The sequence below is a fragment of the Apodemus sylvaticus genome, chromosome 9 (genome assembly GCF_947179515.1).
Source record: "Apodemus sylvaticus chromosome 9, mApoSyl1.1, whole genome shotgun sequence".
Classification (NCBI taxonomy): Eukaryota; Metazoa; Chordata; class Mammalia; order Rodentia; family Muridae; genus Apodemus; species Apodemus sylvaticus.
The window spans coordinates 7,708,752-7,729,105 of NC_067480.1; the positions used below are offsets into that span (position 1 = coordinate 7,708,752).

General features: G+C 51.9%; 1 protein-coding gene across 1 annotated transcript; it reads right to left on the bottom strand.

The window, feature by feature from the left end:
- Positions 1-2,021: 2,021 nt before the first annotated feature.
- Positions 2,022-12,977, bottom strand: Washc1 (WASH complex subunit 1). The gene is made up of 11 exons (XM_052193322.1): positions 12,832-12,977; positions 10,198-10,351; positions 6,015-6,126; positions 5,694-5,840; positions 5,396-5,532; positions 5,020-5,152; positions 4,340-4,541; positions 4,054-4,251; positions 3,273-3,431; positions 2,602-2,670; positions 2,022-2,505 (listed from the first exon to the last, which is right to left on the bottom strand). The coding sequence occupies exons 2-11, from the start codon at positions 10,344-10,346 to the stop codon at positions 2,366-2,368; spliced, it is 1,446 nt and encodes a 481-aa protein (XP_052049282.1). The 5' UTR covers positions 10,347-10,351; positions 12,832-12,977; the 3' UTR covers positions 2,022-2,365.
- Between the last annotated feature and the right edge of the window lie 7,377 nt (positions 12,978-20,354).

Below are 20,354 nucleotides of genomic sequence, written 5' to 3' on the forward strand. Positions count from 1 at the left end.
CCTGCTGATGACTTGGCCTGGTATTCAGTGCTTTCTTCCCTGCTGGGGCTGAGGCCCCCATGGATCAAAGAAGTGGGAAGCCAGGACACGCTCAGGCTTTGGTTCTTTGGCCTAGAGTGGGTCTCAGCTGAAAAACACCCTTTTCGGGTGGCAGGTGCAGGAAGGGTAGGGAAGAAGCCAGAGGGGCTGTAGGAGTGGTGGGTAACAGCTGATGGCACCGTGAAGTCCTGACCACCTTAGACCATTGGATCCTGTGTCCCACAAGTATGTGGTGACACTGGACACAAGAGAAAAATAGTTTACTACACCAGACTATTTCAAACACCTCTGGCATTTCAGAGAACGGGGGAGGGCTGAGGAGGAACCCAATGGGACCAACCTCACAAGAACAGGACAGAATAATGACTTTGTACCTTCCCTTTGACTATTAGATTGTTTAGCTGCAAGGACTGAAATTTCCCTTGGGATCTCGTACCAGGAGGAAGAAGACAGGGCCCTGACATGCTAGGCAGAGGGGAGCCTGTCTCTGTATAGCTCTGACTTGCCGTGATGGGCAGGGACACATTTTGACCTCTTACCGTTTACTTAAACCTGAACCTCATCTTAGGACTCCAAAGATGGACTTGGCAGCCATGAAGGGTATGACTTAGGTCTCCCTGTTCTCTTGCCAGTGGAGTCACGCTGAATACATCTCCCTTTCCTGCTTTTCACTGTGGTTTAATTGACCTGTTCAGGGCTGAGCCCAGTCTGGTAACAATTGTGGTAACAAGCTGTGTCACCTCTAGGCTGGGGCGGCAAGGCCCTGCACTGACTGTGCATTGTCCCCAGCCTCACGAGAGAATTTGGGCTGCATCTCCATCTACTTGATCTTCTCTATGACTTCACTGCTGGTCCAGGGCCACGAAAGCTGGCCTTGCTGCAAAGCCATCTTCATGAACTCTGGGTTGCCGCCCCACAGCCCCTACCCCTGCCCCAGGGAAAGCACTGGTAAAGAATCTGAGTATCAAGGTTGTCAGCCAGAGGTAAGCCTGCTGCTGGGAGCTGATAGCCACCGCAAGGACTAGGGATGTTACCTGCCACATTTCCCATGAGGGCAGAGGAAGGGTGGTTACCTGATAGCTACCCACGGTGCTGAGGTACATGTCACTCAGACCTCACCCTGACCCTGGTAGGACTACCGGTACCAGAGAGGCTGAAGGCACGGGTCTACCCTCCTGCCCTGGCATACCTGCCAATCTGGCTTCCACACCCAGTGGAGGGGAAGCACCCTTGGTCTTGCCTTCTCTGCGTGGACAAGGTTCAGTCTGCCTTTCCCTCCCAATGAACCCTTGGTAAACGTTCCTGCATGTGCAGTTTCGTCCAGAGAGCAGGTCTTCTGACGGCCTGTGGCATTCCTGAGTGGTCCCCAGATAGCCCGTATATCAAAGAGATACCAGGGCAAATCTGGGTCATCTTGAGGAAATGGCAAGAGCTAGCCCTGCCTGCCTACCCAGAGCACCTCAGCCTGGGATCTGCCTCTCTCGCTCAGCAAGGCCAGGATCAACGTCCTGCTGGACTTCAATGCCAGGACCAGCCTTGGCTGGGGGCAGGGCCTGGAGCATCACAGGAGTCATCTGTGGAGGCAAGGCTACCTTGCCTCTGCCCTTTCTAAGTGACCTGAGTTGTCCTTGAGCTTTATTCTCTCATCTAAACCACAGAAATCCACATTCTCAGAGTTGTGCCACAGGGATCTCGTACCAGTTCCTGTTCCTAACTGCAGCCCTGTCCCTGCCCCTTCACAGGACTCCCTCCCTGGTATATCTCTCAGCCCTTGCTGTGGCCTGCAGTGGCTCCTGTCCTCAGTCATCTCAGCAAACACCAAGGCATTTCTCCAGTGGGAAGACACCCCTCCGTCCCCTGCAATAGCTGACTCATCACCATTTGCCTTGATCCCAGAAAAAGAGGTCCGTTCCCCCACCCACCCACCCCCAAAACCCTGCATCGTGCCTAAGCACACTTGGGGAAAAGGACAGTTCACACTCTCAGAAGCCACAGCCCGCACAGCTGCTCTCCATTTATTAAAGGCCACTGTTGGCTCGGGTTCAGGTTTACAGTTACTTTCTTTATGCCACCACGCTGCTGTTTTCTCTCAGGATCCTTTGAAGGAAGTTCTTCCGGGAAGGATCAAGTGAAGCAGTCTCGTGAGACAGGGAAGCCAGCAGATGGCTCACACAGCCCCGACTCCATGAAGAGAAATTAGGCACAGGCCTGGGGCCCCTGCCCAAGCCCCTGCACCTCCTTGGGCAACAGGCCCTGAAAGGCCTCGACTGGCCAAGGAGCCCCCGCCAGCTGTTCCTGCCGAGAGTGGAGGAAGGCCCAAGCACCCTTAGGACTCCCAGTCATCCTCATCCTCATCTCCTGCTGGCTGCTGTGGGGGTGGCAGCGGTGGGATGGAGTCTGACATCCGAGAGAAGGCTCCGCCAGGTCCCTCACTGGTTCCAGTGCCAGGTCCTTTTCCAGAGATACCTCGGGGGGGGGGGGGGGGAGGAGAAATGATGAGAGAGAGACAGCCGGGCACTGCTGCACCAGCCCCTGAAGATGGATAATGGGTAAGGTGCCTACCTTTGCGCCTCATGACAAGTTTGTTGAAGAGATCTGACATCAAGTCCCCACCTTGGCTGGTGGCTCTCACTGTGGTGGGAAAGTAACCGGTGAGGGAAGTATGAGATCAGGGAGTGTCACACCACTGTCACCCCCGCCAGCACACCCACACCTGCTCTCCAGCCATGTGCTAGTTATAAGCTCTTAGAGCTTTGATTATGCCCGTGGGCCCAGTCTTGGCTTGATGGTTTGGTTCTCAGCCTCACTGTATGGAGGAGGACACAAGCTCAGAGGGCAGGCTGTTGGTATTCAGTTGCAAATCGAGTCAGAAGATCCAGGATGCAAACCCAGGACTTCTGAGTGCTGGGGTACTAAGACTTTACACAAGGTTAACTAGGATGCTACCAGCAGGGATTACTGGCAGACATAAAGCCTTGTCCTCAGGGTGGGGAGAGCCTCCGAAGACCTCAGGTCCTCACACGCTTCTTTGGACAATGCTTGTCAAAGGTTTTATTTTGTCATGGTTTTACCTAGAAGAACTCAAAACAGGAAAGCCTCCCCAGGGGACCCACTGCACCACCCAGAGGGACAAGGCTACCCCAGAGGGTAGCCACAAGGGACCTTCTGTGGGCTGACGAGGAGCCTAGCTACGGCAACATCCTCAGACCTCACCGTGCTCCCGCAGAGCTCACCGTGCTCCTGCTCCTTCTGCTTCTTCTTCTCCAGCTTGCGCTCCTTGACGCTGCGCAGCTTGGCCTTGCCGATGCCCCCAGCTTGGCGGATGGACTCGAGCAGAGTGGCCCGGCCGCTGGAGGGGTCAACCACCTCCTTCGGAGCTCCCTGAACAGAGGCTAGAAGGAGAGGGGGTGAAGGGCTGTTCAGCATTATGGCCTCGGGCTGGCCTCAGGCTACCTCGGGACCCCGGCGAACGGAGGGGAGCCCAGCTGCTGAAGCCTAGGACTCCTCGGAACAGGCTTGGATTTCTGCAGACAGTGGGCTAAGGGGCCTTGTGCCCAGGCATCTCTCCTCCGTCTCTGACACACGCCACTGTGGTGACACAGACCCTGTGAGTCTGATTTTCTGAGTGTTCTGACTCAGTACTACAAGCCAACAAGGATTTTCTACTCCTTGCAGTGGCTGGAGACAGGCCGAGCGATACGATGTGAGAGTTGAAATTTGATAATTTCAAGTTTGTTATAGATCCCTTTCCCACTGGCTTAACTAGAAACAGGGCATGACGCCTTTCCAAGGCTTCCTCTGCCCTGAAAGTCAGACCCCTACAACTCTGTACAGCAGAGGAACCACTGTTATCAATCAACCCTGTAAGACAAGATACCCAAACTGAGAACTCTCTGTAGATCCCAGGCCTAGGAATATGTGACCTACAGAGAGAACTCTTCAGGTACCACAGCAAGAGAAAGCTGGGGGGCCGTTAATGAGAGCAGCCACAGATACCCCATCTTGCTGCCCTACCTGCATGGGTCACGCTGCTGCTGGAGTCTTCTTCCCTGGCAACCTGGCCAGCCGCAGTTGCCACACCAGGGAACATCGGTGGTTGGGGTTGGGGGGTGCTGACCAACGCTGTGGGAGCTGGGGGAGGCGGCGGTGGTGGAGGAGGAGGAGGAGGAGGAGGTGGCGGCGGCGCTGCCAACAGCACACCATCCTCTAGTTCTATGAGGGAAGTGAGAACACAGGGGGCATTGAGGAAGGACTCAGCAGGGACCAGCTGGCTCAGACCATCCTCCGGAACCTGGCTCACCTGGCTGGAAAGGTTCTGCCACCTCTGTGTGGAAGGCGGGCAGCTCTGGAATGGCACCAGGAGCGGATGGGGCAATGCCAGGGCCCAAATCCACACTGTACATCAGGTCGTCTGCAACACCAGGCAAGTCAGGCAGGTAGGATGGCACATCGATCTCAGGAACCTGGCCCAGGTCTGGAACGTAGAAGTAGTTTTCTGGAGCCTGCGGGGACAGGTGGTACAGGAAATGGGATGTCTCTGCCAGAGCACAGGGCTCACATGGAGACCATGGGGGGCGGGCAGGCAGCAAATGTATACCTACACAGCTGGGTACATAGAGGCTTAGTGGGACCCTCCATGGAGCAGGATCAACAGGGTCTGCCTGCCCAGGCACCCCCACCCATCCACCTGCCGCTCCAGCTGTTCTGACACCCTCTACCTGCCACTCCAGCTGTTCTGTCTGGCACCCCCACACCCACCTGCAGCTCCAGCTGTTCTGTCTGGCACCCCCACACCCACCTGCAGCTTCAGCTGTTGACACCACCACACACACCTGCAGCTCCAGCTGTTCTGATACCCCCACACCCACCTGCCGCTCCAGCTGTTTTGTCTGACACCCCCACACCCACCTGCCGCTCCAGCTGTTCTGTCTGGCATCCCCACACCCACCTGCCACTCCAGCTGTTCACCTCCACACCCACCTGCCGCTCCAACTCTTCTCTCTTGCTGATAGACAGAGGGGCGTCAAACAACTTTTCCTCCTCTGTGCCCAGCATTGTGTGTGTTTTTGTCACTGCACCAGCCAGAGGGTCCAGGAAAACATACTTCTTATACCTGGGAAGTGGGCTAGGGTCAGGAGGCTATCCCCTGTCACGGGGCCAGGGAGAGCCCTGATCACCACCCCTCCTACTGCACTGGGGAAGCATTTCACCCTTTGGATATCCACTCTTAGAAGCCCAATCAAGTCCTGAGGACTGCACCAGGTTCAGGTCCCCGAAGCCACCTAAGCAGGGCTTCCCTCCCTCCTTCCCTCCCTTCTTCCCTCCCTCCTTCCCGCTAGCTTTCTCCCCGCCATACAGGTTCTCCGTAGTGTTGAAGAGCAGCAGGGAGCTGATGGAGCTAATGTTGCTGGGAAGACCCCCAAGTCCCTCCTCAGCTTCATCCTCAGGCTCCGACTTGGTGTTCACACACACAGGAAAGTATTTCAGCTTCTCCTAGAGCAAGATCAGAGTGGGTGGAGTTTCAGCGCTGCGCTTCCCAACCCAGCACCATCCTGACCATAATCCTCACGGAGACTGAAATCTGTGGTCAGCCTTCACTCCCGCCTCCCAGCACCCACAGCCTCCAGATGAGTGACAGGCAGGTGCTTTCAGACCTGCAGAGCCCGCTCATCCAGTGGGCGGTGCTTGCTCTGGATCCTGTAACGGGGTCTTCTCTGCAGACCAGGGTCCATGGCACCGGTAAAGATGGAGCCATAATCCTGCAGGTGCTCTGGTGCTGGGTACTTGGCACTAGAAAAGACCTGTGGAAACAGGGACAACTCTGAGGCACAAAATATTCAAGACATCATAGAGATCATCTAGACGGCCACTAAGAACAGGGTAGTCGTGGACAGGAGGAATGTGAGGTGTGGCTGAACAGCAGCGGTATAGGAAGATCAATATGCCAGCCACAGAGCACAGAAGTCATGGCCTACCTTGATGGCCTTCTTACTGCCCTTGATCCTCTCTATCTTAGCCTGGGCCAAGGAGACCCTCTCCTTAATGGCCTGCAGCTGCCGCCGACTCAGCTCCACTCGCTGGGAGATCCTGCCAAAGGAGAAATGTAAAGATTGAGGATGGCTTCAGGTTCTATGGACTCTGGGCACCTGTGCCAACATCAGGCCTGAGCCTTGCCGAGTCCTTCCCTGAGTGCTCAAGCAGTATAACCTGCCTATCGGGCTGGTCGTCTCAGTGATGCGGTTCACCTGACCTCTGGCTGCCCACATTATGCAGCCCAAGGAAGTCACGGCCATGGGCTCTAGACAGAGAGGGACAGCCAGTCTGACTCTAGTTTGGTGCCCACATATGCCACCTGAAAAAAATATGATTCCTGGATCCAGGAGTTGTACCAGCTACTAGCAGTTAGCAATGTTCACACCCACACCTATCCTTGTTGGTCACATGGTATTGACAGACTTCTGGTCTTTGCAGAGAAGACAAGTATGCAACAAGGTTGAGTGGCCAGTCAGACCTGTGACCTTGCCTAAATTTAATCCCAGACAGAGAAGGAATTGCTCTATGCACTGTAGATAGCTCACAGAACCAATATGAAGGCTTAATGCTGGCTCACAAGGCTTTAGACCACCACTAACCTGTCCCATGCTCCTAAGTGCAAGGTGGCCCTAACAGTATACCCTGACATACCCTCATACACCAAACCCAGTGTTGCCTCTGAGTTTCTGAATCAAATGGAATACTGTGAGACAGTCACAGGACCAACCCCTTCCCTTTGTTAAGGTCTTTCCACACTGGAACTTCCCTGACGAGGCTAAAAACCCGTCTCTGGCACTTCCCGGGCCTAGCCTGCTTGCTTTTCCCCACAGCCCCTGGTCTATCTTGTGCACCCTAAAGGCCAGGCCTTCCTTAGTCCTGACCATGCTCTTGTCTTGTACAGAGCCTGGCAGAGACCTCCCCAGGGGCTCCCACTGGACCTATGCGGTTGCAACACGATGTGTGCAAGCTTCACAGACCCTTCCCCACACCTCCGAGCCATAGCAGGTTTATATCGCTGAGATGCTGACTCCGACCCTGTGTGGGACAGAGCCAGACTCTCAGTGCTCCGCCACCTCCCCACCTGCCACAAATACCAGCAGCTCCTGCCTGTGACCCACGCGCAAACTCTTATCCAGAGCAGGCCTCTGAGCATTGGCCCCACAAAGTCAGGATGCACTGCAGCTCCACTGTGAGACAAGATACACTCTTGGTGGCTTCCGACAGGGTATTTTATCATAGCAACAGAAAAGTAAGCATGGTGAAGGACAAGAGGTCAGAGGTTCTCCAGTGACACTTCTGGCTCGGATCATGACATACTTACCAAGACTCTTCAGAGGAATGAAGAGAAGGTCCGGAGAGTTTCTAGGTAGCCTGTACCACCGTCTCTAAACAGGCCCCACATTCCCCATGCAGCCAGGGAGACCCAATCTCTGCAGGGCTTCCACCAGGGGACTGATGGAGCGCTTCCCCTTCCACCCTCTGCCCATAAGTTCTCAGATCTCCCCACAAAGGTAACTGGCGCCTCCCCGCACTCTAGCAGCCCCTAGAGCATGCAGACGCTGGCTGGTGAGTGTCTTCTACTCTCTGACAGTTGTGAGTAATCTGCTCATTACTCAGACAAGAGTAATCAAGGCTTGGAACCCTGTCGCCAGGCACCACTTAGGGAGAAGCACACAGGAAGTGGAGACAAGGGGGAGGGGGAGGAAGTAACCAAGAGGAAGGGAAGGAAGCAGAGAAGATAAAGGAAGAGGCAGGAAGAAGGATGGAAGAGTGCAGGAGGAGGAACTGGCTGGGCCTGTGCTGGTCAGAGTATTCACATAGTCACAGGCCCTGCCTAGCTCCCCGTGGACATCAATTCCGACTCCTACTGAGAATTCCACAGCTCTGGGGGACAGGCCACATTCTTGGGCAGGTATCTGAGGGCATGGGTTCCCTACATGGAGATAGGGCAAAGGGAAGCGCCCCACTGTGGAAGCATCTAGAGAACCCCTGGTTCTAGTCCTCCGTCCAGGCGGGAAGGGGTCGGTTTCTTAGTGCTGACCAGCTGCCACCAGTTGTTCATCATCCCGTGCACCGCCCGGAATCAGCTGGTGCGAGGGCCCGGCACAGTGGTCAGTGTCTTTTTTCCCTCACTTGTCTGTTCTCGGTTCCCAAGCAGGCGGGCCGTGTAGAAGCAGGAAGGTAGGTGTTAAGTCATCCTCACAAGACCAAGTACAGAGTCCCCTAGGCTGTGGACCTCTGCAGGGCGAGTGGACAAACTCACCCCTCTGTCCTCACTGCTTCATCCTTCTCCCAAGACCCTGGTCTCACAACCTATGGCTGCTGCCTTCGAGAGACTTCTTCTCCAGTGCCCTCTGGCTCCTCATCTGGAACTGCACCCTTGACTCTGCCTTGTCCTGAATCATTAACTCTGCAGGCTGACCCTAGGACCTGAGCACTCCCCTTTTTCTCCTTCCTGAATTCTTCCGCCCCATTATCTCTCTGTTTTAGAACCTTACATGGTCCCATGAATCTCCGGGATAAGTCACGAAGTCCTATGCGAATCCCAGGTCCCAGCTTTTCCCTCAGAGCCCTGCTTCCAGTGGAGTCTCCCGCAGTATGACTGGGGACACAGAGGAGCAGCAGGCAAAGTCCCCAAGGCTCACAGCCATCACACGTGGAAGACGAAAGCAGGGGGTCAGAAGCTTAAGGTCATTCTCCAATACACAGCAAGTTCAAGGTCTGCCTGGGGGGTCAGTGATACCGTCTCTGCCCCCACCACCAAAAAGGAAGAATGATGACAGTAGCTCCTCACAGAATGTCTCGGGGTTTGAAAGGACTAAGGCTGCTAGACCAGTGATGGCTAATGCTATGTAAGAATGTTTAGTTCAAGTGTAGTGAACTCCTCATGAAACCAGTTACATTCATGTCATGTTTTAGCCTACGAAGGACCACAGACACAAAGGTACGCCCGTAACATCGCAATAAAGCAGAAGGCCTCCCCTCCTCTAAAGATGCTGTAGCTATTGCCACATCTTAGTTTGAGGATAGGCTGATGAAAATAACTCATTTGGAGAGTGGTGTATAGCACAGTACGTACAATTTTTTTTTTTTTTTTTTTTTTTTGGCTTTTCGAGACAGGGTTTCTCTGTGTAGCCCTGGCTGTCCTGGAGCTCACTCTGTAGACCAGGCTGGCCTCAAACTCAGAAATCCGCCTCCCTCTGTCTCCCAAGTGCTGGGATTACAGGCGTGCGCCACCACCGCCTGGCCACAGCACCGACCACATGCACAACACACTTAGCAATGGTAATAAATGAGATGTGCTGGCTTGTCCTCACTGTAGGTGACGGCTGTCGTTATCATAGAGCATGTCCCCCTGCCTACAGAAGAAGCCTGCTGTTGCTGGGTCATGCAGCAGCAGTCTCACCCATCTCACTTTTACTGTGTGTCTTGAGAACATCAGGAGACACCTGCCGTGGAGGGCCAGACCATCTGCATCTGTGGAGCACACTATGTTGTCCACACAGGGGCCAAGCCATCTGGTGATCTACTCCTCAGCACACAGCTGGAGTTAAGGAAGGCACAGCAGTTCTTAGGCCTGTCAACCCAGCCAGAGTTAGGCTCTAGCTGATCAGCGACGCCGACACGCTCAGCTCTACAGCCAGACTGAAGCACCGGGCCCTGTGCACCGAGCACAGAGTCGGTGAAGGATGAGATCTGGTGGGAAGAGCCCGGGAGCACCACTGCCAGCCACGGGCCCACAGGAATCATAAGAGGGCTACACTACACAGTGAGGAGGGGGTGAGCCCTCAGGCATGTTTCCAAACTGGGAATGAGTGGGGTCATTAAAGAAGTTGTTTGCAGCCAGGCAGAGGTGGTGCATGCATTTAATCTCAGCACTTGGGAGACAGAGAGGCAGGTAGATTTCTGAGTTCAAGGCCAGCCTGGTCTAGAGTGAATTCCAAGACAGTCAGGGCTACACAGAGAAACCCTATCTCGAAAAACCAAAAATAAAATAAACCAAAACAAAAAACAAAAAACAAAAAAACCAAAAGAAGTTGTTTGCAGAAGGGACATAGGGCTGCGAAGAATCCCACTTAGAAAAGGGGTGGCCCTCTTTCAGGCCGGCTGTGTAACAGGCCCCACCTGCTGAAGATGTCTCCAGAGATATTCTGTAAGTACTGCAGGGCATCTGCCACCTGCTGGATTGCCTCCTCTCTCCGCAGGTCTGGCTGGATAAGGGGCACGGCATAAAGTTGACCTGCCGAGGACTGCTGGGTCTTCACCGGTGTCATGGTGCCTGTGGGAGGAACCAAGACATCAAGAACGGAGCCCCACATTCACCCCCTCCTCCTACCAGCCACACACACAAGGTGTCACACGCCTGTGATCCTAGCACCTGAGAGACGGAAGCTAGGACTGTCTGCTGTTGAAGGCCATCTCCTGATGTAGACAGTTCAAGACCAGCCTGCTACATGGGACACCACCTACATGGGAGACGGAGAGAACCCGCCTCCCAAGAGCTGTCCTCTGACCCTCATAGATTTGGCAAGACACGCGTGTGCCTGCACAACATACACATGTTGTACACACACACACACACACACACACACACACACGATAATTAAATAAAAACTTTTGTAGAAAGTCTCCATTACTCTTCTTAGGCAAGACTTATCCTAGAATGAGCTCCGGCAAAAGAACCAAAATTTGGGGACTAGAGAGATAGCTCAGTGGTTAAGGGCACTCTCTGCTCTTCCAGAGGTCCTGAGTTCAATTCCCAGCAACCACACAGTGGCTCCCAACCATCTGTAACGGGATCTGATGCCCTCTTCTGGTGTGTCTGAAGACAGTGACAGTGTACTCATATACATAAAATAAATAAATCTTAAAAAAAAAAAAAAGAATCAAAATTAACAGTGACATTGTTTTATTATGTATTCTACCATATAGCTATCGTTATTCAACTTATTTTCCAGAACAAAATATGCTATATCAACAATACTAACACTAATTACTACTTATAACTAGTTTTCTTTTCACTAGCTAATAACAACTATATACCTTACAGCAAGTCTGCCAGTCTCCCTCATTTCAACTACAACCTTCCTTTTCTCTCTCTCTCTCTCTCTCTCTCTCTCTCTCTCTCTCTCTCTCAAAGATTAATTTATTATTATATGTAAGTACACTATAGCTGTCTTCAGACACCAGAAGAGGGCATCAGATCTCATTACGGATGGTTGTGAGCCACCATGTGGTTGCCGGGATTTGAACTCAGGACCTTCAGAAGAGCAGTCGGTGCTCTTAACCGTTGAGCCATCTCTCCAGCCCCCCTTCCTTCACTCAATGTCTGTGAATTTATCAGTGACCCCAACTTTAATTCAGGAAGTTTGACCAAACAACGTTTTCAACAGCAAAATATTTAGCTTGTGCTCAAGACTGGCTATGAATCAATTATCTAATTCAAAATTGTTATCAATCCATTTTCATACACAAAATATAAACCATTTTAAGAGCTTGCTTTTTTTTAAGCCCTAACTGACAGACATCTTATCTTGCTTGATATCCATCCCTACGCTGACTTAGTGGGTCCTGATGGGATGCCCTGTGCTGACTCAGCGGGTCCTGGGGTGACAGGAAAGACAAGAAATTCCACCCTGAGCCCAATGTCACTCAGCATCATGCAGTTGCTCATGCTCACAGTAAGCTCAGGAACCAGGCATCACTATGGCAAAGAGGTTGATGGCCCTCACTGGAAAAGTCTGGAGTGTCACTGTGCAGAACACTCCGAGCATTAGCCATCTCCACTGGGGCGACTGTCACTTCCAACGTGAAGTTCAAGACAGGCCTGCTGACAGTCTTTCACAGGGTGGGCTACGTTCTGCCCCATCCCTTTGCACCTCCAGCACTTTATACACAATCATTCTGCCCCAATTGCACATCGCCTCGCGTAGCCTCAATGTCCAGGCTGGAAACTGAAATGAGGAGGACTCATCATCTATGCAGGGTGACTTTCTGGTGATTCTGCTGCACTGGGACGCCCGTGTTCTGCAAGTGAACCCAGGAAACTCAGGGCTTCCCTAAGGTGGGCTTCAATGGAATTGTACTTTGGTTTGTCACTGGGGCCCTGTGAGGAGGGGGCAAATGTTTGGTCCCGTTCACAAAGGGAAGTTCCCAAGCCATCTAAAATGGACTAAAGGCCACTCTACTTGTGCGGAAAAATAATAAGTAGCTGAAAAATGAAAGCAATTTACCATAAGTCGTCTTTACGTGAGTTTTGTTCTGAGAGAAAACAATTCGTCCCTCCAACAAGTGACTATAGTTCTATCTTGGCCTCCAATCATTTCTACTTACTTATTTTTCATTTGTCATGCATGCCATGAATACATAAACATTCCCAAATCACGGTGTCTCTCTTACATATTTACACACACACACACACACACACACACACACACACACACACACACACACACGTAAGTACGTTGACAGAGACCGTGCTTGTTTAGCATGACATGTTCCTAGTGATCAGCGCTTAACCCAGATCACCAACCCCAACCCCCATGCGTGTGTCTCCCGTGTAATTCGTAATTTCGAAAGTGCCCAGAACAACCCACCCGCACCCTGCAAGTCGTCCTCCCGCACCCTGCTCCCCGGAATCTTCAGGAAGCCACAGCGCCTCTTCCCTGCAGCCGGAGCTGCAGTGGGGTGTGGGAGGAGCGGCGGCCCGGATCCCTGCACCGCCTTCCCCGTCCGTCCCACCCGGGGAATCCCACTCGCCTCCAGCCGGTGGGCGCCCGGGTGGCGGCCTCCTCCGGGTCCGATGCCCGCAGTCCGCCCCTGGTTCTCCCCGCACGCTCGCCCCAGGGCGGTGTCCTCACGTGCGCGTCCCCGCCCCCGGTGACCCGCAGCCCCGGGTCCTAGTGTCCTCCAACTTTCAGCTCGGCTCTCGGACTTCCGGCTCTCTGGGCGGGGCCCAGACCAGGAAGCCGCCCAACACTCTATACACGCTTTTCCTCTTTGCGAGGTTCAGGTCCCTCCTGTCCCAGGCTCCGAGGAGACGCCCTCTCCCTAAATGTGACCTACTATAGGACATCAAATAGAAATCCTCCAAACGGCCCCTCTGCCCCAGCCATGAATACTTCAGTGGCTTAATAAATCTTTTAGGGCCGGGCAGTGGTGGCGCACGCCTTTAATCCCAGCACTTGGGAGGCGGAGGCAGGCAGATTTCTGAGTTCTAGTCCAGCCTGGTCTACAAAGTGAGTTCCAGAACAGTCAGAGCTACACAGAGAAACCCTGCCTCGAAAAAACCAAATCCAAAAGGAAGGAAGGAAGGAAGGATAGGGAGGATAGGAAGGAAGGATGGAGAAAGAAAGAGAGAAAGGAAAGAAAGAAAGAAAGCAAGCAAGAGAGAGAGAGAGAAATGTAGGACTGGAGAGATGGCTCAGCGGATAGGAGCAATTGACTGCTCTTCTAAAGGTCCTGAGTTCAATTCCCAGCAACCACATGGTGGCTCACAACTATCTGATGCCCTCTTCTGGTGTGTCTGAAGACAGCTACGATGTACTCATATGAATAAAATAAATCTTTAAAAAGAAAAATCGGAAGCCGGGCAATAGTGGCACACGCCTTTAATCCCAGCACTTGGGAGGCAGAGGCAGGTGCTAACCACTCTTGCAGAGGATCCAAGTCCAGTCACCTGTAACTCCAGCTTCAGCAGGATCCAGTGCTCCCTTCTGCCTCCTTCAGACACCCGCGCGTATGTATACATACACACACATACACACGAATATACAGTAGGCACTCCAAGATCCTACACATTGCCAGGTTATGCATGCAGGGCCTCAGTCAGTGCTGTGGCCACCTGATGTTGACAGCAATGTGCCTAGGGGACGTTGTGAGCTCTGTGCTTGCAGGGGAGTTCCCCTTTGGAAGCTGGGGAGTCTTCTGGAAGGCAGAGAGCTCTTGCCAGCAGAGTTGGTAACAATGTGACACACAGCAGTCATGCAATGTTGTCCTGTGGGGTGTGGGGCGGTTCTCGGGACATCATTTTTTATGGTCCGAGGTCAGAGAGACCATAACGGATGAGAGCTGAGTGCACGTGCAACCTGCGGTGCCCTCAGCGGAGCCGGTGCCCTCGCTGTGCCCAGCACACCCTCATCCCACTGTGGGAACCTCAACAGTTGACAAGCTAAGGTTCCCCTAATGGTGGTAACATTCCTCATGGCTTACCTCAGACTCCATGTTCAAAAGCTTAAAGTTTGTTTTTTTAAACAATCATACTGTGAAGCCCTGGCTGGCCTGGAACTGGATAAGTAGACCAGGCTGGCCTCAAGCTCACAGAACTACACTGGCCTCTCTTCCCCAAATCCTGGGGTTTTAAAAGTTTGTAACTCCACATGAAGCTATATTTAGGTTTTTAAATTAACATGTAGAGTTTATTTTATTAAGTCTGGTAACACACACACATGCACACACGCACACACACACACGCTGAGATGACATGGCATTTTTCTGGGAGATGTGTGTTCCTAGAATAATTTTCCACGCCCTGCAAGTCATGGAGACTAATTTATATGTGTGTCAAAACTGGATATGGCTGATGCATCCTTGGGTGTCACTGTTGTGCCAGGGAAATGTTGGTGATCCCTAAAATCACCCACAGGAGCCAATCTGATGTAACTTTTTTTTTTTTTTAAGATTTATTTCAGGCCAGGCGGTGGTGGCACACGCCTTTAATCCCAGCACTTGGGAGGCAGAAGCAGGCAGATTTCTGAGTTCAAGGCCAGCCTGGTCTACAGAGTGAGTTCCAGGACATCCAGAGCTACACAGATAAACCCTGTCTCGGGGGAGGGAAAAAAAAAGATTTATTTAGGGGCTGGAGAGATAGCTCAGCGGTTAAGAGCACCAACTGCTCTTCCAGAGGTTGAGTTCAAATCCCAGCAACCACATGGTAGCTCACAACCATCCATAATGAAATCTGATGCCCTCTTCTGGTGTGTCTGAAGACAACTACAGTGTACTTAGATATAATAAATAAATCTTAAAAAAAAAAAAAGATTTATTTCATGTATGTGAGTACACTGTAGTTGTCTTCAGACACACCAGAAGAGGGCATCAGATCCCATTACAGATGGTTGTGAGCCACCATGTGTTTGATGGGAATTGAACTCAGGATCTCTGGAAGAGCAATCGGTGCTCTTAGCTGACTTACAGCAGGGTCTTTATTCTATTCGAGCTAGCTCCCCCCGCCCCATGCACCACTGTCACGCAGGATGGTTTTGGGGAGGGAAGCCCCAAATGTCTATCACGGCAAGGCTTCCTAGTAAGCAGCAAGCAGGGAATATGTGTGCAAGCATCTAATTGGAAAACTCCTGTAGCCTTTAACATAATTGGCTAGTGCCGGGAGTCATGTCATAAACTTACCTTCTGCTCCCCTCTGCATTGGTGGTCCTTAGGCTTCGGGTGGGCTTGTGACCTGGGGTGCAGGTGTGTTGAGGGAATAACCTGCGCTGGGGGTGTAACCTGGAAGCTCTGGTCTTGTTGGGGATTAGCCTAAAGTCTGGAGCTAGGATCTGGTTTTGTTGGAGGGCAACTTAGAGACTAATGCTAGGTACCAGGCTGTTAGTCTACCTGAGTTTAAACTTAGGTCAGGTTCTCTAAAATGGAGTCTGACTTTAGAAGCTTTGGCATCTCACCGTTACAGCAGCTTTGTTGGTAATTTTGGAGGCATTCTGCCCTGGGTTAACCAATGGGAACACATCCCTTGGTGTTCCTTCTGTTGCCCCCAGGCAGCAAACAGACGTCTCTTAGCCCTCCTCCCTGTTCGCTAGATGGTGTTCCTGCCAGTAGGCTACCCCGTGACAATCAGGCGTGGACTTTTTTTTTTCCAATCCAAACCCACTCTTTAGGTGGTGCCAAGTAAGCTGTCAGCTGTTTTGACAAAGGAGATGGGAAGTATGTCCACCCAGGCTCGAAGACCAGCCACCTGGGCATATGGGGCAACTCAAGTTAGGCACCTGAGTCTTAATAGTTCATTCCATCTGGCTAGTAAGCCATGCTAGCCCTGCCTTAGCTTTTAAAGGAGTGAGTTTAGAGCCGGGCGGTGGTGGTGCACGCCTGGAATCCCAGCACTCTGGGAGGCAGAGGCAGGCGGATTTCAGAGTTCGAGGCCAGCCTGGTCTACAAAGTGAGTTCCAGGACAGCCAGGGCTATACAGAGAAACCCTGTCTCAAAAAAAAACAAATCAAAAAAAAAAAAAAAACCAAACAAACAAACAAAAAAGGAGTGAGTTTAACAGGCAGCAGAAAAACATGAGAGCAGCAGACAAGCAACTGGGGCCCATGATGGACAACACTTATCCGAGACAGTTGGGAACTGAGAAGACGTTGGAAAATGATGTTCTCAATTCTGTTTTCAAGGTGTGATGGTTTGTATATGGTTGGCCGAGGGCGTGGCCCTATTAGAGGGTGTGGCCCTGTTGGAGTACGTGTGTCACTGTGGGTGTGGGCTATAAGACCCTCATCCTAGCTGCCTGGAAGTCAGCCTTCTGCTAGCAGCCTTCAGATGAAGATGTAGAACTCTCGGCTCCTCCTGCACCATGCCTGCCTGGGTGCTGCCATGCTCCCACTTTGAAAATAATAGACTGAACCTCTGAACCTGTACACCAGCCCCAATTAAATGTTGTCCTTATAAGAGTTGCTTTGGTCACGGTGTCTGTTCACACAGTCAAACCCTGACTAAGACACAAGGACACAGTATTTTTGCTCTTGACTTGTTTCCTCTCTTCCCCTTCCCCTTTCCCACAGGGTTGGAAGGGCAAGCCTGCATCCAGAGCCAGCTTCTCGGGGACTTCAGCGCGCATGGTCAGTTTGCTCTTTATATCACAGTTGAGGAGATATGACAGATTTAAATGATAGTTTGCAAAATTGAGATTAGGAGCACCGCTTTAAAGGAGCCTGTGGTGATTTGAATAAAAATGCCCCCCATAGACCCCACTTCATAGGAAGTGGCCCTACTAGGAGTTGTGGCCTTGTTAGAGGAAGCATGTCTCAGCCTGATATACAGATGTTGAACTCTCTGCTCCCTTTTCAGCACCACATCTGCCTGCGTGCCACCATGCTCACCATGATGGTTATGGGCTAAACCTCTGAACCTGTAAGACATCCCCAATTAAATGTTTTCCTTTATAAGAGTTGCCTTGGTCAGGCTGGAGAGATGGTTCAGTGGTTCTGACTGACTGCTCTTCTGAAGGTCCTGAGTTCAAATCCCAGCAACCACATGGTAGCTCACAACCATCAGTAATAAGATCTGACGACTCTTCTGGTGTGTCTGAAGACAGCTACAGTATATATACTGTATATAATACATAAATAAATAAATACATCTTTAAGAAAGAGTTGCCTTTGTCGAGGTGTCTCTTTGCCTTCAGCTCTATTCCGCCCCACTGTGGCTTCACTCTGATACCCACCTGCTCTGTTGACCATGCTCTCTGCCACTGGCCACCTGCCTTCTCTCTGCCTCCTCTTCTGTTTGTCCCTGATGTCTCCTCTGGAAGCTGTTTTTGGTTTATCTGCCTTTCACTTTCCTTGAAGACTCTGACCAGCACTTCTGTTCTTAGGGTTCTCCAGAATCCTAAAGCCAAGCCCTTAGGGTAAGCCTGCCCTCCTGAGAGGGGCCAGGGCTTGTGCAACAGCAACACCCAACTTCAATGTACGTTTTAAAGGAGGGGCAGGACTGGGGCAACATTCCGCCCAGCTCAAGGGTTCCTCCAAGAAGCCCAATCTGTTCCCCCTTTGGCACCACCAGCCCCCTGCACTGGTAGAAAGAGCAAGGTCATAAGCTTAGAAACTGTCAGACTTGTGTCCAAACTGGGGGATCTTAGCTATGTTACTTAATGCTTTTGACCCGTTTTCCTCATTTACTACGATCCATTTGACTTTGTCGTAATGGGGATTAAATGAATAGACTGAAAAGAGGGTGGCACAGGAGCGGGGTGGCTCGGGCTCACAGCTTTAGTCTTAGCCCTTGGGAGACAGAAGCAGATGGGTCTCTGAGTTCGAAGCCAGCCTGGTCTGTGGAGTGAGTCCCGTGACTGCCAGGGCTACACAGAGGAAGCCTGTCTGGGGTTTCCAAGCCCCTGCTAGAGTGTGCATTGTAGTCATCCCTCAGCCCGGCACACAGGCTCATCACACAGTCCGGGACACCATGGGTTCAGTGCCTGGTGACAAACCGTTAGGATCCTACAAGACTGAGAACTTTCTTTTCCCCAGGTTCCAAGGATCGAGGTTTCCCCAAGCAAAGCTCAGGGGGAAGTACAAAACTGCAGACATGAGCATCCTTTGCCACTTCCGGCCTTACTCAGGGCCAGCCGGATGTGACTGACTGGCTTTCCCGTGTCAGCCCGGCAAAGCGGCAGCTGCTTGAGTCTGCTCCAGCAGGCCAGAGGCTGCAGGGCTGGGAGCGCCACTTGTTAGGCGAGGTCGGCTCCCAACGCTAATTGCAAGGTGTTATGGTGGAATTTCTCCAACAGGGTCTTTAGAGGAGCTGGGGCCAGTCTTAGGTAGGGAGTAGCATTGTCCTGAGTGGACGTTTGCCTGACTTGACTTGTGAACACATTCAAGACATCTCCACCATCCTACCTAGCAGTTTGCATATAATAAGTGATCAATAAATGTTTCTCGGGCCACTGGGATGGCAGAGGATAAAGGCACTTGCTGTGCAAGCCTGGTAAACCAAATTCAATCCCTGGAATCTATACAGCGGTGGAGGGAGAGCTGGGCATGGCAGTTCATGTCTTTAATCCCAGCACTCAGGGGGCAGAGAGATGTGGATCTCTATAAATTCAAGGCCAGCCTGGTCCTGAGTGCCAAGATAGCCAGGCCTGCAAAGAGAAACTGTCTCAAAAATAAAGAGAGAGGGTCAGAGACAGACAGACAGACAGACAGACAGACAGACACACACACACACACACACACACACACACACGAGGGGGGTGGTGGGAGGGAGAGAGAATGGAAGGAGGAGAGGACAGACTTCACAAAGTTGTCCTCGGGATGGCCTTGTCGGGCATCAATGGGAGAAGAGGCCCTTAGTCCCGTGAAGGCTTGATGCCCCAGTTATAGGGGAATGCAAGGGTAGGGAGGTTGGAGCAGGTGAGTTGGTGGGGGAGCACCCTCATAGAAGCAGGAGGAGGGGGGATGGGATATGGAGGCTCTGGGGGGAAATCAGGAAAGAGAATAACATTTGAAATGTAAATAAATAAAATAGCCAATAAATAAAATAAAAGTTGTCCTCTGACCTGCACACACAGAACTGTAGCTTTTGTGATGTGCACACAGCCACAACATAGCCACACACCTATAAAAACTGTCTTTTGACTTAATAAAGCTATATCCCATCTGCTTAGGAGATGCAAATTGAGGAGGGAGGAGGGTTACCCTTCAGGGACAGCAAAAAACCTGGCGTTAAAATATGATGCAAGATTAAAATCTCCCTGGAGTCCTGAGCCCTTCTCCTCCACCAGGAGGCACTCCTTCCCTCCAAGGGAGAGGCCTGAGCCCTGCCAGTCTTCTCCTTGTGTGGAAGAGACAGCCCTCACATTACAATCCCAGAACTGCAGGGTTTCTTCAGTTTGCAGCCTTTCAAAATTATTATGCTGTGAAATCAATGCAAACTCACCCACATCTACCCCAGTATAGACGACAGCCCTCAGAAGCTGAGAACCCGGGTCACACTGCACAGCCTGACACAGCACAACAGGCTGGAAGTGTCTCTCCCAAGTGACTCAGTTACTCTGAACCTCCTCCAGGCAGCTCAGATGGTTCCTGCTTCTTCTAGGCAGCTGGTCTTTGCAGCGTGGCTTGTGGCGATGCAGCTGTCTATGAGTCATTTCTGCTCCTGTAGGTGACCCTCACCCCTACTTCTGTGAGTGACCCCATTAAAGCTCATTGCTTCACCATGTTGGACATGAAGGGTGTTCATACTTTGGTCTGTCATGGGCTCCCTATCAGGATTAGACTTGTGTCTCCCCAGGAAGTCTTGTTACAGAACAGCAAAGCGTCCTCCTGCAGAGACAGGAACCCCCCTGTGCCAGGGTGACAACATACCTTGGAGTCCCTGGGCAGAAAGAAGCAGGAACAGCACCAGGCTGAGGAATAATCAAGAAGTTCTGGGTACTAGGAGGGGTTACAGCTAGGTAACAAGAGCGTTGTGGACACCGGAGATGTCACTCCTAAGGCGCAGGCTTGGTGAAAGCAGAGAAGGAAGAAGCATCCTTAACTGCAGGTCGTCATGATACATGC